The sequence below is a fragment of the Thamnophis sirtalis genome, unplaced genomic scaffold (genome assembly GCF_051295495.1).
Source record: "Thamnophis sirtalis isolate CommonGarterSnake01/CBP01778 unplaced genomic scaffold, rThaSir2_p1.2 scaffold_15, whole genome shotgun sequence".
NCBI lineage: Eukaryota > Metazoa > Chordata > Lepidosauria > Squamata > Natricidae > Thamnophis > Thamnophis sirtalis.
In genome coordinates this window covers 1,485,001-1,500,038 of record NW_028261395.1, presented here as the reverse complement: position 1 = coordinate 1,500,038, position 15,038 = coordinate 1,485,001, and the positions used below count along the sequence as shown (strand labels likewise).

Here is a 15,038-nt window from a genome sequence, read left to right as displayed (position 1 = left end):
ACCGGGAAGCTTTCAGATTCTGGGTTTTCCCAGATGTGCCAACGTGGCTCTCTTAATAAATTGGAACTTTGAGCAATACTTTGCCTTGGACTCTGATTTAATTTTGGATGCTATTTGGAACCCTGAGAATTTCTCCAAACAACAGGATTGTTGTTGTGTTCATAAAATGACTTTACACAAGTAAATTCCAGTTTCCAGACGAAAGATGAGATACAAAACTTACAATAAATATTTGTCTATAGCATGGATTTGAGCACCAGGACACTGGAGAAGCTTTATCCAGATGTCAAATATAAACCTCAGAATCTGCTCTGAAAACCTACTTCTTGAAAGAGTGCATTTGCAATCCTTCTTTGTTCTAAATGAACAGCAATCCCCACATTTAATGAATAATTTTTCAACTGCCCAACATCTATTGAATGAGACAAGATACAAGCGTAGTAATTAATTAATTAACCATTTCATTTATCTGTTGCTAATTGTGCTAACAGTGGCATATAAGTCATCAGGATTTAGCCTCAATTTTAAGTCCATTTAGTTGGCTCATTTAAGCCTGATTTCCAAGTAAATTTGTCTAGGTTGAAGTTTAATTGCACATAAAGTGATTTACTACAGGAAGATGGCCATGAAGAAATCCAACTTTACTGAGAGTGTTTTAAAAAGCAGATAATTTTTCTGAGTGATGGAAAAGTTTAATTTTGTTTCCTATTCTGCCACGGATAACTCATGCTTTATAAGCCTTATTCTGACCATTGTGCGAGAGCTAATAACAATTCTGTGAATTGTCATGATCCTATTAACAAAATGCTAGAGAATTAATAGATAAGAATTTAAGTAATTTTTGACAAATGAGATTACAAAATATAATAGCTCTTCCTCACAAGCACCATGCTTTTCACAAAGAAAATAGATAATTTCACTTGCTGTATCTAAAATGACAAGCCATACATATTCCAGAATCATGCTTTTCTTTTCTTTATTGTTTTTGCATTAATAAATAATCTTCTTGGGAATACAAGATAAATTAGCAATGACCCATATTCAAAGCTTGGAGATTCAGCACAAAGGAAGATTTAAATAGGCCTTTCCAGCCAGTTCTAAAATTCAATGAATTCAATTACTTGCAATGAAACTCTAAGAAACAATCCATTTACTAGGTGGCACATACATAATAGATGCATTGATCTTCTGAGATATCAGCTTGTGTGAAGAACATTGCTTTGTTTTCTCAATAATAGCTTTCTAGGATCAACTAGTCTCTAGTTAAAGCACCAACAAAACTTTATGGCTGGGAGTCCTGATGGCATAGTGATTAAACATGGCCCATAGGCTGGGGTTTCATCCTGACATGCATTTGATGTACAGACGCTCAGTGACTGGCTTGCAATTATGCCCTCACAGAGGGTGCGTGTGGGGGTGGGTGGGAATGGGGACTCTATGGCTGCATTTCCATAGAGTTTCATACAGTAATTACGGTATTGCTGGAACTCTTTCATTTGCGTTGCAATTCAAGAGAAAATATGAAACTCTGCATATGGCCTAGCATTCCGCAGACTATTAAACTGAACACATTTCTCCTCTACGTAGCTCTTCACTTCTGTTTTCGGAGTTGGACTGAAGACATCTGAGAAATGGTACCGAATGGGACTACGAACGCTGGAAGAAGTCCAATGTAGCAAGAACCTAACATTAACAAGAATGCAAAGAGCAGGTAAATATTATCTAACTGTATGTTCAGTCTTGAAAACAGCATTAAACTAGTTAGTTAAACCCCCTGATAGGTGTGCAAATATGCTCTGTTTGGTTAATGCAGCTTCCCCTAATGTGGGATTCCCAGATATATAGTGGTTGCAATTCCCAGATATATAGTGGTGGCCATTCCTCATCAGTATGGCCAGAAAATCTGCGAGTTGTAATCCCAATAATCCCAGAGTATCAGAAGAACATTCAATCGGACACATTTTATAATGTTTATTTATTTTTCTGAACTGCCTGTCTCCCTCATTCCTACAATAAAGTTACATATTAGTTTGAAGTTTGTTCCTTGTAACTTTTACAAGGCAAATAACACAAAGTAGTAAATATATTTTTGGAGAGTCGCCTTTTCAGTTGTTAGTAAGATGGTCCATGTTTTATCAAAATAAACATTGTTTTGGATGTAAAACACGGACAGTATATTTTTAGAAGGGTCTCAGTTCTAAGCTCTTTGGTTGCATAACATGGATATATCTGTATGGCAGAGGTGGTATTCAGCAGGTTCTGACCAGTTCTGGAGAACCGGTAGCGGAAATTTTGAGTAGTTTGGAGAACCGGTAAATACCGCCTCTGACTGCCCCCCCATCTATTCTCTCTCCCCCCCCCCCCCAAGTCCCAGCTGATCGGGAGGAAATGGGGATTTTGCCGTAAACTTCTCCTGGAGTGTGAATGGAGATTTTACAGTATCCTTCCCCTGCCATGCCCACCAAACCACACCCACAGAACTGGTAGTAAAAAGTTTTGAATCCCACCACTGCTGTATGGCCAGGATTTTTGGTGTTTTAATTTCCCTGTGTTATAGGTCTTTTATAGGTCTTTTATTTATGTGTCTTTTTTTTTTTGTAGAAGTCCTGTATAAGCTACAGGATGTCTACAGGATGCAATGAGATTCCAGCTAGGAATTTCATCAGAATTCCAAATGTAGGAGATCCTTGGATGTCTCATCCCCATTTACTGTGGAGATTCTCAATCATTCACACCATGGTTGTCCCAAAGGTGATTTTTCAAGAGTCAACTGGACTTTCTCTGTTTTTCTTTCCTCTGAACTGAAGAAGCTTCTTGGATAAGAAACAAAACATCTTCAAGGAAAAAAAAAACAGAGGAAGTCCAGTTGCCTCTTGAAAAATCACTCACCCACACTTGTTTTTCATCTTATTCTAAATCTCAATGAGAATATTTTAATTTCTTAGCTATGAGGTAGCTTGCAAAAATGTACACATGCAGCACAAGATAATAGAGCCGGGATATTTAAGTCTACATTATTCCCACTTCCACTCCTGTACACTGAAAACTAAACGAGACATAAATAATAGCAATAGCAATAGCAATAGCACTTAGAACAGGCTTTGGAAGAAGCAGTGCTACAAACAGCCAGGTCCTCGGCTATTAAATCAGTACTTCGAATTGTACAGTGATACGAGATGTATAACATAAGAACCATTTTTTCAGGTTTCTTGTACTATGATGACCTTATTAGCTGTGTATCTAAAGCCGAAGCAGACGCAGCAACCCGGATTGTTCAAGATACAGTGTGGAAAATTTCACCCAGTGCAATTGTGACATTAACTGGTGGCTTCCGAAGGTGAGTATAAAATACAGGTTTTCTGGAAATTTTTATCTGTGGAAGCAGAGGTGGGTCCCTACCAGGTCACACCTATCCGGTAGAACCGGTTCGTCTAATCTACCGAACCGGTTAGAAGAGGTTCCACCAGTGGACCCGGAAAGCAGGCCACACCTACAGAAGAGCTTCCAAAAGTTTTTGAAACCCACCACTGACACACAGACAGACAGACAGACAGACAGACAGACAGACAGACAGACAGACAGACAGACAGAGAGACTGACACAGAGAGAGAAAGAGAAAGAAAGAAATAAATAAAGAAAAAAGAAAAAAGAAAGAAAAAGTGAGAGAGAGATGAAAGAAAAAAGGAAAAAGGGACAGAGAGACAAAAGGAAGGAAAGAGAGAGAGAGAGAGGGAGAGAGAGAGAGAACACATGGCCGGCAAGCCACTCCCACCAGGTCACATGGCCGGGAAGCCACTCCCACAAAGGAGGCCACACCCACAGAGTAGGTTTGAAAATTTTTTGAAACCCACCACTGTGTGGAAGGGCTGGGTTAGCGTTTTTGCAAACCATGCCAATGCCAGGTTGAATCAGGTCAGATATTTAAAATAAAATACGTTATACAAATGTTTTGCATTGAAAAAAAAATCCTAAATAATTTCAGGAGAGAGTGAGATGAATGTTGATAGGGTTTTAGAAACAACCAATTTGTAGACAAGAACTTGGAGTACTCATTGTCCCCAAAGGATGGAGAGAAAATACTTACAGATTTCCTACCTTTCTCTGTGATGGGCAGAGACCTAATCTTGGTCCAAGGTAAGTGAACTTCAACTCCCAGAATTCTAGGACTTGAAATCTACATGACTTAAAAGTTCCCAAGGTTGAGAAACACTATTATAGAATAATGGTGTGTGATGTTGCTTTCGATGAACTTTAACTTTAATTAACTTCAACCAGCATTGCTAATGTTGAGGGATGTTCCAAGTTGTAGCTTAAATGACATCTGGAGTGACACAGATTTTTACCCAGGCCCTTTTAACTGAAAGATTAGTGGCCTGCTATACAAATACAAATACGTACTCATCATGTTATTTCCTTTCAAAGTAAGTATGTTATACAGACTATTGGAAAGAAATAGCAGTAGCACTTATACAACGCTTCATAGTGCTTTCGAGTCCTCTCTAAATGCCTTTACAGAATCAGCATATTGCCACCAACAATTTGAGTCATCATTTTACTGACCTCAGAAGGATGGAAGGTGGCGTCAACCTTAAGCTGGTCGGGATTGAACTGCCGGTAGTCGGCAGAATTAGCCTTCAATACTGCATTCTAACCGTTGCGCCACCATGGCTCTTTTGTATGAAACGTTAAGAAATTAAAAGCACAAAATAAGAAAAAAAAATAGTCAAAACTAGTTTACTCCAATACTTTTTTGTTTTTTCCTACTTTTTTTCTACACATAGGTGTGTTACTTCACACAATGTTTTCTCCCCTCATTCTTTTTCAAGGTCTCATCAACTTCTTCTTCTTGTCCCATTCACTCCTTCCTTCAATACATTTATTTTGCAATTCTATCTTCAACCATTCTGTCTGTATGCTAATGAAATATACTTTTTTATTTTCCATTTTCATAACATACAATCACCTGTATACTATTCCATAGCCAATATCCTATTGTATTAAGTAGTAATTACATCAGTTCCTCTTGTCATCAATGCCCAGAAAGATAAAAACCCATTATTAGCTCTTCTGCTCTCCATACACCTCTTTCTTCTACCTCTCTCCTACCTCCTTTCTTCCCTCCATCATCCTTTTCTACTCTACTTCCCCTCCCTTTCTCCTTCTCCTCTCTCTTCATTCCACTCCTCCTTATCCTCCTCATCTTCCCCCCTTACCCTCTCTCCTATCCCTCTCTTCCTATCTTTCTTCTCTCCTCTGTTTCCCACTCTTCCTCTCTCCTATCCCTCTCTTCCCATCTTTCTCTCTTCATTCCACTCCTCCTTATCCTCCTCATCTTCCCCCCTTACCCTCTCTCCTATCCCTCTCTTCCCATCTTTCTTCTCTCCTCTGTTTCCCACTCTTCCTCTCCTTCACTTGGTGTACTTCAGCTTCTGAGCAAACTCCATTCTATGTTGATGGTATTTATGCTTCCATGTCAATATACTTAACATATCTCAGTTTTAAAGAAAAAATAAGAGAAGACAGTATACATGTGCAATCATATTACTTTAAAATCTAACACCCCTCGTCAAGCCTGATATTCATCCCTCCCTCCCACCCTGCCCCCCAACCCCCACAGCCTTCCTTCCCCCGACTTCCCAAAACCCCTACACGGTATAAATCTTTAACAAAAACAGTCTAAAATATATTGGAAAAAAGAATAGAAAATTGATAACAACTTTACATTGAACTTAGCTCCTCCTTGCTAGGCTAACTTTAAACAATTTATATCATTCCTGTCTGTATGCTAACGCTACTCCCATAACACTGCCCCCATATACTTCTGTTGTAGCGTCACACATTTTTGTATTCAATCAACATCTATTCAGAAACCGCTCATTCTTGGCCCCTATCTCTGTTTGTTTTACCATGCACATGTCTTAAGTAAAGGATTCTCACTGCATTCAGTGCTTATTTTTCTCTTGACATGCCATATCCATTTAGTAAAACTGGGAGACACACACCCTTATGCGCAACGCTTCTTGCTGCTTTTGGCAAACATGAATTCCTTCCAACAGATCCACAGGCTACAAACCTTACATGAAAATAGTTGAAAGGGTGAGAAAACTCAGGGCTTCTATGTTTAAATAAATAACCAGCACTGTTCCTATGTATTTGAGTTACTTATGTATAAAAATGACATCTGTTCTGGTCTCGCCAGTATTCCTAAATAAAAAAAGTCTGGAAAATATCAGGCGTCAATAAGGAATCCACAGATAATGATACAGGGGCATAAGAATAGATCTTTACTTGATATTGAAATGTAATATTCTAGTAATATTATTATAGTTAGCTTACTTTTGCAGCAATAGTAGTAACATAGCAATAGCAATAGCAGTTAGACTTATATACCGCTTCATAGGGCTTTCAGCTCTCTCTAAGCGGTTTATAGAGTCAGCAAATTGCCCCCACAGTCTGGGTCCTCATTTCACCCACATCGGAAGGATGGAAGGCTGAGTCAACCTTTGAGCCGGTGAGATTAGAACCGCTGAACTGCAGATAACAGTCAGCTGAAGTGGCCTGCAGTAATGCACCCTAACCACTGATAGATAGATAGATAGATAGATAGATAGATAGATAGATAGATGATAGATAGATAGATAGATAGATGATAGATGATAGATGATAGATAGATAGATAGATAGATAGATAGATAGATAGATAGATAGATAGATAGATAGATAAGAGATATGGATAGATAGATAGATAGATAGATAGATAGACAGACAGACAGACACAGAGATATAGAGATATAGAGATAGATAGATAGATAGATAGATAGATAGATAGATAGCAATAGCAGTTAGACTTATATACCGCTTCATAGGGCTTTCAGCCCTCTCTAAGCGGTTTACAGAGTCAGCATATCGCCCCCACAGTCTGGGTCCTCATTTCACCCACCTCGGAAGGATGGAAGGCTGAGTCAACCTTGAGCCGGTGAGATTAGAACTGCTGAACTGCAGATAACTGCAAGACTAAATTAGATTCAGCAGTAGTTCTGGGTGCTGGTATGGATGTATGAATGTATGAAAAATTTATGCCGTAATGCCATATTTCCATAACTTCTTACCTTTATCCTAAAATCATATAGAATGCCCTGCTCTAAATGCTCCCCTCCCATTGAGTTATAGTGAGTAGCACTCATGGAAGCATCTTGTGTAAGGAGGTGACCAAGTTTTCAAACCTGGCAACTTTAAGATGGGTGGACAGTCCTCAGTCAACATAGGGAATTCTGGAAGGTGAAGTCCGCACATCTTAAGGTTGTCAAGTTTGAAAAACGCTGATCTAAAATGTTGAAGGCTCAGTCTAAATTAGTAATATGCGATACAGTTACCTGAGAATTTCACCTGGAATGTCCTGGCTTTATTTCCTGAAGCTTTTGCTAGGGCAAAACTTCAGATTCCACTTTCTTTTAGCTGAACCAACAGATGTTTATTGAGCATCCAGAATTAACAGCATGAAGCATTCATGGATAGCAGAATCAACAACAGAATCAACAGCAAACTTATTAATCATGAGACATCATTCTTATAGCATTTGCAGCTTCTAGTCCTCACCTACTTTACGTGTTATATCCTTATTAGTTAACAAATCTCCAAGTCACAATAATTGGTTAGTCATTACATCATTGGTGTTCGTGAGAATGTGCATGTTTTTTTCTTTACAAATCTTTTATTTCCATTTCATTCTATACAATCACATGTTTACTGTGCAACCGAGGCATATAACATTGGGTAATAAACACAGATTCCACTTTCTGTAAACAGACATCTTCCTTTGATGTCAAAGGACTACAGGATTTCACTAACATTAAACTAATTTCCTGGAAGAAATATTGTTTTGTTTTGCTCTGAATAAAGGCATTTAAAATCAAGCTTTCTGGAAATTGTGCTGTTATGCCATGTATGCATCACGGACACTAACTCAACTGAATTCTAAATATTCTTTTATTAATTTGTGCCTTGTGACTTTTCGCCTGTTTATATCTGCTGCACTGGGTTAGGATATGATAAAAATGCCTTTCAGGAATCACACTTTTATCTGAGTAATTTTTTTAAAAAAAATTGCAGAGCAAGAAAAGGGTGATAAAAAAGGTATTTTTTTTCCCCTAAAAGTATTTCTTTTTCCACCCACAATGTCACTGGGAATGAATTCATGGTGTTCTTAGCAAGGGTCTTGACTGAACACCAGACAAAGGAAGTCGGAATATGTTTCAATAAATTATTGTAAAGTATGTGCATACTGTATTTGGATTTAGTGTCGCATATTATATAATGATGCCCTATGATAGCTAGCTCCTTACATCAAAACAGAAGCAAAAAGTATTTTACGAAGTCAATTACAGTAGGGACTTCACGATTATGTATTTTTTTTTAAAAAAAGAGTATAGCAAAGCCTGAAGTTTTATAAACCAGAACTGCATTGAATATTTTTTCGGCTTCATATTTTGACAGACTAATAATTTGAGGTAGATATTCTCCTTTTATCTCAGACGTGTTCAGTAGCATGCCTTTTGCTAAATTGCTGTTGTTTTAGTAGCTTTCTTGCCCACTTTCTGTTTTTATTTTCCTGTTTTTTTTCCCGGAAAGATTATCTAATCCAGTCAGGTACCACATAGTCAGAAAAGTGATCTTACAAGTCTTTTACTCACTTGCTTTCACAAAATATGACCTGATTTTGATTTGATTTGATTTATTGAACATTTATAGGCTGCCCTTTTCCCTGAGGAAAGGGGGCGGAGATAAACAGAGGTGGCAGACAACTATTCATCTTCCGGCTGGACAGACCTGCCGTGAGAGAGAAACTTTTTGCCGGGGCTGCCAGCACTCCTAATAAAGGAATCTTTGAGTCCACTTCAGAGGGTTCCACCACAAAACCACGTTCGATTAAAGCGCGCTCGATGAAACCGTGTACCTGACGTCATCACAGCGCGACGAAAAAAGCACGCTGTGAGCGGTAAAGCTAAAATTAACCCCTAAACCTAACCCCCATAAACCTAACCCTAACCCTAACCCTAAACCTAACCCTTAACCTAACCCTAACCCTAAACCTAACCCTAACCCTAACCCTTAACCTAACCCTAAACCTAACCCTTAACCTAACGCTAACCCTAACCCTTAACCTAACCCTAAACCTAAACCTAACCCTAACCCTAACCCTTAACCTAACGCTAAACCTAACCCTTAACCTAACCCTTAACCTAACCCTAACCCTAACCCTAAACCTAACCCTAACCCTAACCCTTAACCTAACGCTAACCCTAACCCTTAACCTAACCCTAAACCTAACCCTTAACCTAACCCTTAACCTAACTCTAAACCTAACCCTAACCCTAAACCTAACCCTTACCTTAACTTGAATCGGCTTGCTTTCAAAGCGCTATTTAAAGCGCCCTTCTTTCTCCGCGGTCGCTGTTGTCGCGCTGCTGATGACGTCAGCGACGCGGTTTAATCGGGCGCGCTTTAGTGGACCGCGGTTTTGTCGTGCCACGCTTCAGAGGGGGCCTGTCATGTTTGGGGAGCTGGGTCAGAACATCAGCCCTGTTTCTGTCCCAGTATACAGGTCCTCAATGGAAGGTTGTAATTGTTCTTTTTCTGCAGTCCTACCTCTCCGTTGAAGTCTCTACCTGTCCTGTTTGCTTGCTGTGCCAAGCCAGACAGTTATAGAACGGCAAATGAAATTGTAGAAATGAAACAATTGAAAGTACAACGAAAGGAGGATGGCCTAAGAAGAAAATGAAGCAAAATGTGCATGTTTATTAACATTGCCTTTCAAGGAAGCTTCCCATAGAAGCAATTTATGGTGTCATCCGACCATCACTATGGCGATGCATCATTAATGAAGGCTTTCTATCACCATAGCAATAGCAGAGGGAGGCTATAGAGCATTACTATGGAAATACTTGTACGTGGAATTATGCTTTGTCCTTGCCCATTGAGGCTGCTGATTACAAAAAGGCAAATCTCGGAGCTGGGAGAACGGAAAGAATACGGAAAGCTGTGATTTGTACAGCTCACATACTATTGTTTATTTATTTAGGAGACTTTCAATATCTACATAAATATCTTAGGGAATCTGAACCGAAAAGATATGTGTGATAAATTGAGCAAAGGTCTTTCTTTTATATAGCTCTAATGCTCATTTCTTTATTCGTCTAAAAGTTCTGAGTCAGTGCATTCCGTTGTGTTAGTTTCATCCTAAGATTCCTTGGATTCAAGTATGCACCACTCTCTTATATATATGACGAAAGCTCTTATCTTTCAGGGGCTTTTAGGAGATGACGCTTTCATTCCTGCCATTAGAGCTCAGAGCATCATTGGGGACAGTGGTGGGTTTCAAAAATCGTTCGAACCTACTCTGTGGGTGTGGCCTCCTTTGTGGGAGTGGCTTGCCGCCCATGTGACTGGGTGGGAGTGGCTTGCCGCTCATGTGACCGGATATGAAGATGCCGACGACACTTGTCAGAACCACCTTAAATGACCCCACACACAGCACTGGCATGCATAAGAATAGGATGTAAACTTGTTTTTCAAAAGGCATCTTTGGTTTGCGTTAAAACAACTTCAACACACGCAATGTTCCGATTGCACCACAAACGCAGTAGTCATCCTTACCTTTCACAGAGGCACTGAGTTTTATAAATAGGAGCATGATAGTGTAGAATAATCCTCTCCAAGGACCAGTGGTGGGTTTCAAAAATTTTGGGAACCTCTTCTGTAGGTGTGGCCTGCTTTCCAGGTCCACTGGTGGAACCTCTTCTAACCGGTTCGGTAGATTTGACGAACCGGTTCTACCGAATAGGTGTGAACTGGTAGGAACCCACCTCTGATTGGGGTGAACAACACCCTCCACCAACACATGATAATAACCCACATCTCTGGTGATTGGAAAGGCGCAACAGAGACTTCATTTTCTTAGAGTCCTGCGAAAAAACCAGGTGGAACAATGGCTGATGACCTCTTTCTACCAGTCCACCATAGAAAGTGTCCTCACATATTGCATTACACTATGATATGCTGGTTTAACAGCTGTGGACAGGAAGGTGCTACAGAGAGGGACCAATTTGGCAGAAGAAACCATTGGTTGCCCTCTGACACCACTGGATGACATCGCCAGATCTCGCTGCTTTAGCAGAGTAAGGAAGATACTCAGAGAAGATTCACACCCTGGTCAGTGTCTTTTTGCTCTTCTACCATCAGGCAGAAGACATCAAAGTACAGCCAGCCAATAGCAGTTAGACTTAGCAATAGCAGTTAGACTTATATACCGCTTCATAGGTCTCTCAGCCCTCTCTAAGCGGTTTACAGAGTCAGCATATCGCCCCCACAGTCTGGGTCCTCATTTCACCCACCTCGGAAGGATGGAAGGCTGAGTCAACCCTGAGCCGGTGAGATTTGAACAGCCGAACTGCAGTCAGCTGAAGTAGCCTGCAGTGCTGCATTTAACCACTGCGCCACCTCGGCTCTCGGCCAAACAAATAGGTTTAAAGATAGTTTCTATCCTTGGGATGTCAGACTTTTAAATATAACCACAATCATTCCATGCACAAGCTAGTTTTTTCCCCCCTTTTTCTTTCTTTTTTTCCGTTTCTGTTATAATTTTGCACCAGTGAGGTTAAAACCAGTTTCGTTGCATTTAAGTACAATGACAATCAAGATTATACTTACTGATAAAGGGCAATTATTGTACAGATCTAAGAAGTACGTGGCTGCAGAATAAAACAAATCAAATTAATTACAAAATGAACTTTAGGAATGACAGAAAAGTCAGTGACTCTAGTTCTCATCAAGGGGACACCAAGCTCAAATTAAGCTTGGAAAACCCCCGGGAGGTGATCTTTGACCACCAGAATTAAGAAAAGTAAACGTAGAACGATGAAGAGTAATGTTGGCTAATCTTTTGACTAATTGTACTTGTACTGATCAGACAATGTAATAATCCCCCGGGATCAGAGTCTAGTTATTGTAGTTCTGGATCTATAAAAAACAGAAATGCTTTGATCTAGCTAATTACAGGCCAACCGGTCCACTTAGAATTATTAACATAATTAACATAAATTATGCTAATGCATAATTATTAACCTAATTAACATAAAGGCTGTGCATAAACCATCTCTAGGAAACATTCTTAGAATGGGATGAAGCCGGACAGAATATTAAGAAAGAGCTTAGCTTTCGAAGCAAGCGTCTGGATTTTGGACGCATGGCCATGGGATGGTGAAACAGTCATAAGTATTGAAAAATGGTCATAAGTCACTTTTTCAGTGCCGTTGTGACTCCGAATGGTCACTACATGAAATCAGTGGTGGGTTTCAAATTTTTTTTGAACCTCTTCTGTAGGTGTGGCCTGCTTTCCGGGTCCACTGGTGGAACCTCTTCTAACCGGTTCGGTAGATTTGACGAACCGGTTCCACCGAACTGGTGCGAACTGGTAGGAACCCACCTCTGGACTGAAGGCACAACTTCCTGTCTTTAGGGTGGGTCTAAAGTCTAGAGTGCTGTACTGCAGGCCACTTCAGCTGACTGTTATCTGCAGTTCGGCTGTTCAAATCTCACCGGCTCAAAGGTTGACTCAGCCTTCCATCCTTCCGAGGTGGGTAAAATGAGGACCCGGATTGTTGTTGGGGGCGATATGCTGACTCTGTAAACCGCTTAGAGGGGGCTGAAAGCCCTATGAAGCGGTATATAAGTCTAACTGCTATTGCTATTGCTATTTCGGCTCAACCATAGTTGTTACTGTGCAGGAAAATCGGAAGGAGCCCTTTATATGCCAACTTAAGGTCCTCTACAAAAAAAGCCAGGACATAAACCAAAGAAACAAATGTTTGTCTGTGTACATGGATGTGTTATTTCTTTGTGATGTTCACTTATTTTCTTACGAGGGCCCATAATAAAGACATTCTAAGCAAAGTTTCTGTTTTGGTCTTCTCAAGGTCCTCGGGTAGATTAGCGAGCTGGTTCTTATCTGTGTTTTCCCGCCAGTTTAAGTCTTGGCAATCAGCCCAGAATCCAAGGGCAACAGCAGAAGAGGCTTAATTGTGAGATCTTTGAAAATTTGGATGAGAGAAACTTGCAAAGAAGCCACCATTTCTCATTTTTATTAGCATGGAAGGAGCGTTTGCGGTACTGAATGAAAGTACTATTCTGCAAGAGATCCTTGGGGCTTGGCAGCCCATCTGCAGACATTAAATCCACTTGAGAAATTGGGCACACTTGGCCACAGGCTCAAAGAGATGGCTGATCTCTTAAAAATGTCCCATTTGGTGGATATTTGTAGCATTGTTTTGAATAATGAGCACAGTTTGGTTGGTTGTAAAATATAACATGATTCTGCCTGGTTTATCTCATCAGATGAGTTTTGACAAATGCATTAGCAATAGCAGTTAGACTTATATACCGCTTCATAGGGCTTCCAGCCCTCTCTAAGTGGTTTACAGAGTCAGCATATCACCCCCAACAACAATCCGGGTCCTCATTTCACCCACCTCGGAAGGATGGAAGGCTGAGTCAACCTTGAGCCGGTGAGATTTGAACCACCGAACTGCAGATAACAGTCAGCTGAAGTGGCCTGCAGTACTGCACTCTAACCACTGCGCCACCTTGGCTCTAACCACTGCGCCACCTCCCCATTCATCCTGTGAGAGGGTTTTTTTTCCCCAAAGACTAGACACAGCAGAATGGTACCCAACACTTCATTGCACTACATACCTTCCTCAACCACAATCCATTGCTTAGAGTCAACGCTGGGATTCCCCAGCTGATGTCACATAAATATGTCCTTAATATTTATTTATTTAGAAAAAAAATTATACAGCTGCCTACTTGTGGCGACTCTAGGCAATAAAACATACTATTATTCTTCTCTTCCTTCCTAGTATCTATCTCTCCCCACTTATGACTATAACCCTGTTGCTTGTATCTTTCAATTTATATTGTTTTTTATTTGTTTCCTAGTATGATTTGATAGCTTATTAGTAACCTTGATTAGCACTAAGGGTTGTATCCTTTTATTCTTGATGAATGTATTTTATTCTCCTTATATACACTGAGAGCATAATTCACCAAAATCAAATTCCTTGTGTGTCCAATTATACTTGTCCAATGAAGAATTCTATTCTATTCTATTCTATTCTATTCTATTCTATTCTATTCTATTCTATTCTATTCTATTCTATTCTATTCTATTCTATTCTATTCTATTCTATTCTATTCTATTCCATTCCATTCCATTGCACTCCATTCCATTATTCTATTCTATTCTATTCTATTCTATTCTATTCTATTCTATTCTATTCTATTCTATTCTATTCTATTCTATTCTATTCTATTCTATTCCATTCCATTCCATTCCATTCCAAAAAGAAAAAGAAAGAAAGAAAGAAAGAAAGAAAGAAAGAAAGAAAGAAAGAAAGGGAAAACAAAGCTAGAAGAGAACATGTAGTCTTGACTTACGACCGCATTTGAGACCGGAAGTACTTGCAGTACTTGTAAGCTGAATCACCACATGACCAGACATGAATTTATGACGCTTGTTACGACGGGAGCCAAATGAGTTGCCGCAGTCTTTAAGTGAATCCCATGGTGATTAGGTGAATTGTAAGTCTGGACCCATATTATCCAATGGATGATTTTTTTGCCAATGAAACAGAAAATGATAAAAATGACACCCAATATGATTGTGTGACTGCAGGAGGTGGCCACCAGTCAACCATGTGAGCCGGTTGCCAAATGACTGAAATACAATCACGTGTCCACGGGGGTGATGCAGCAGTCACAACCTGAGAGACCGCCTCCTGCCGATTACCTCTCTCAGACCAATTAGATCTCACAGGTTGGGTCTCCTCCGGATTCCATCTGCCAGCCAATGTCGGCCGGCGACTCCCCGGGGGAGAGCCTTCTCTGTTGCAGCTCCAGCCCCCTGGAACGAGCTCCCTGTTGAGATCCGGACCCTTACTACCCTCCTGGCCTTCCGCAAAGCCACCAAGTCCTGGCTGCTCCAGC

At 40.1% G+C, this 15,038-nt stretch overlaps 1 protein-coding gene across 1 annotated transcript in view; it reads left to right on the top strand.

Moving 5' to 3' along the window:
• DNTT (DNA nucleotidylexotransferase) overlaps positions 1-15,038 on the top strand; it is a 147,525-nt gene that overhangs the window by 52,938 nt on the left and 79,549 nt on the right. Inside the window, exons 7-8 of the mRNA XM_087702116.1 lie at positions 1,588-1,711; positions 3,205-3,337. Of these exons, the coding sequence (XP_087558242.1) occupies positions 1,588-1,711; positions 3,205-3,337 (257 nt within the window). The remainder of the gene's footprint in view (positions 1-1,587; positions 1,712-3,204; positions 3,338-15,038) is intronic.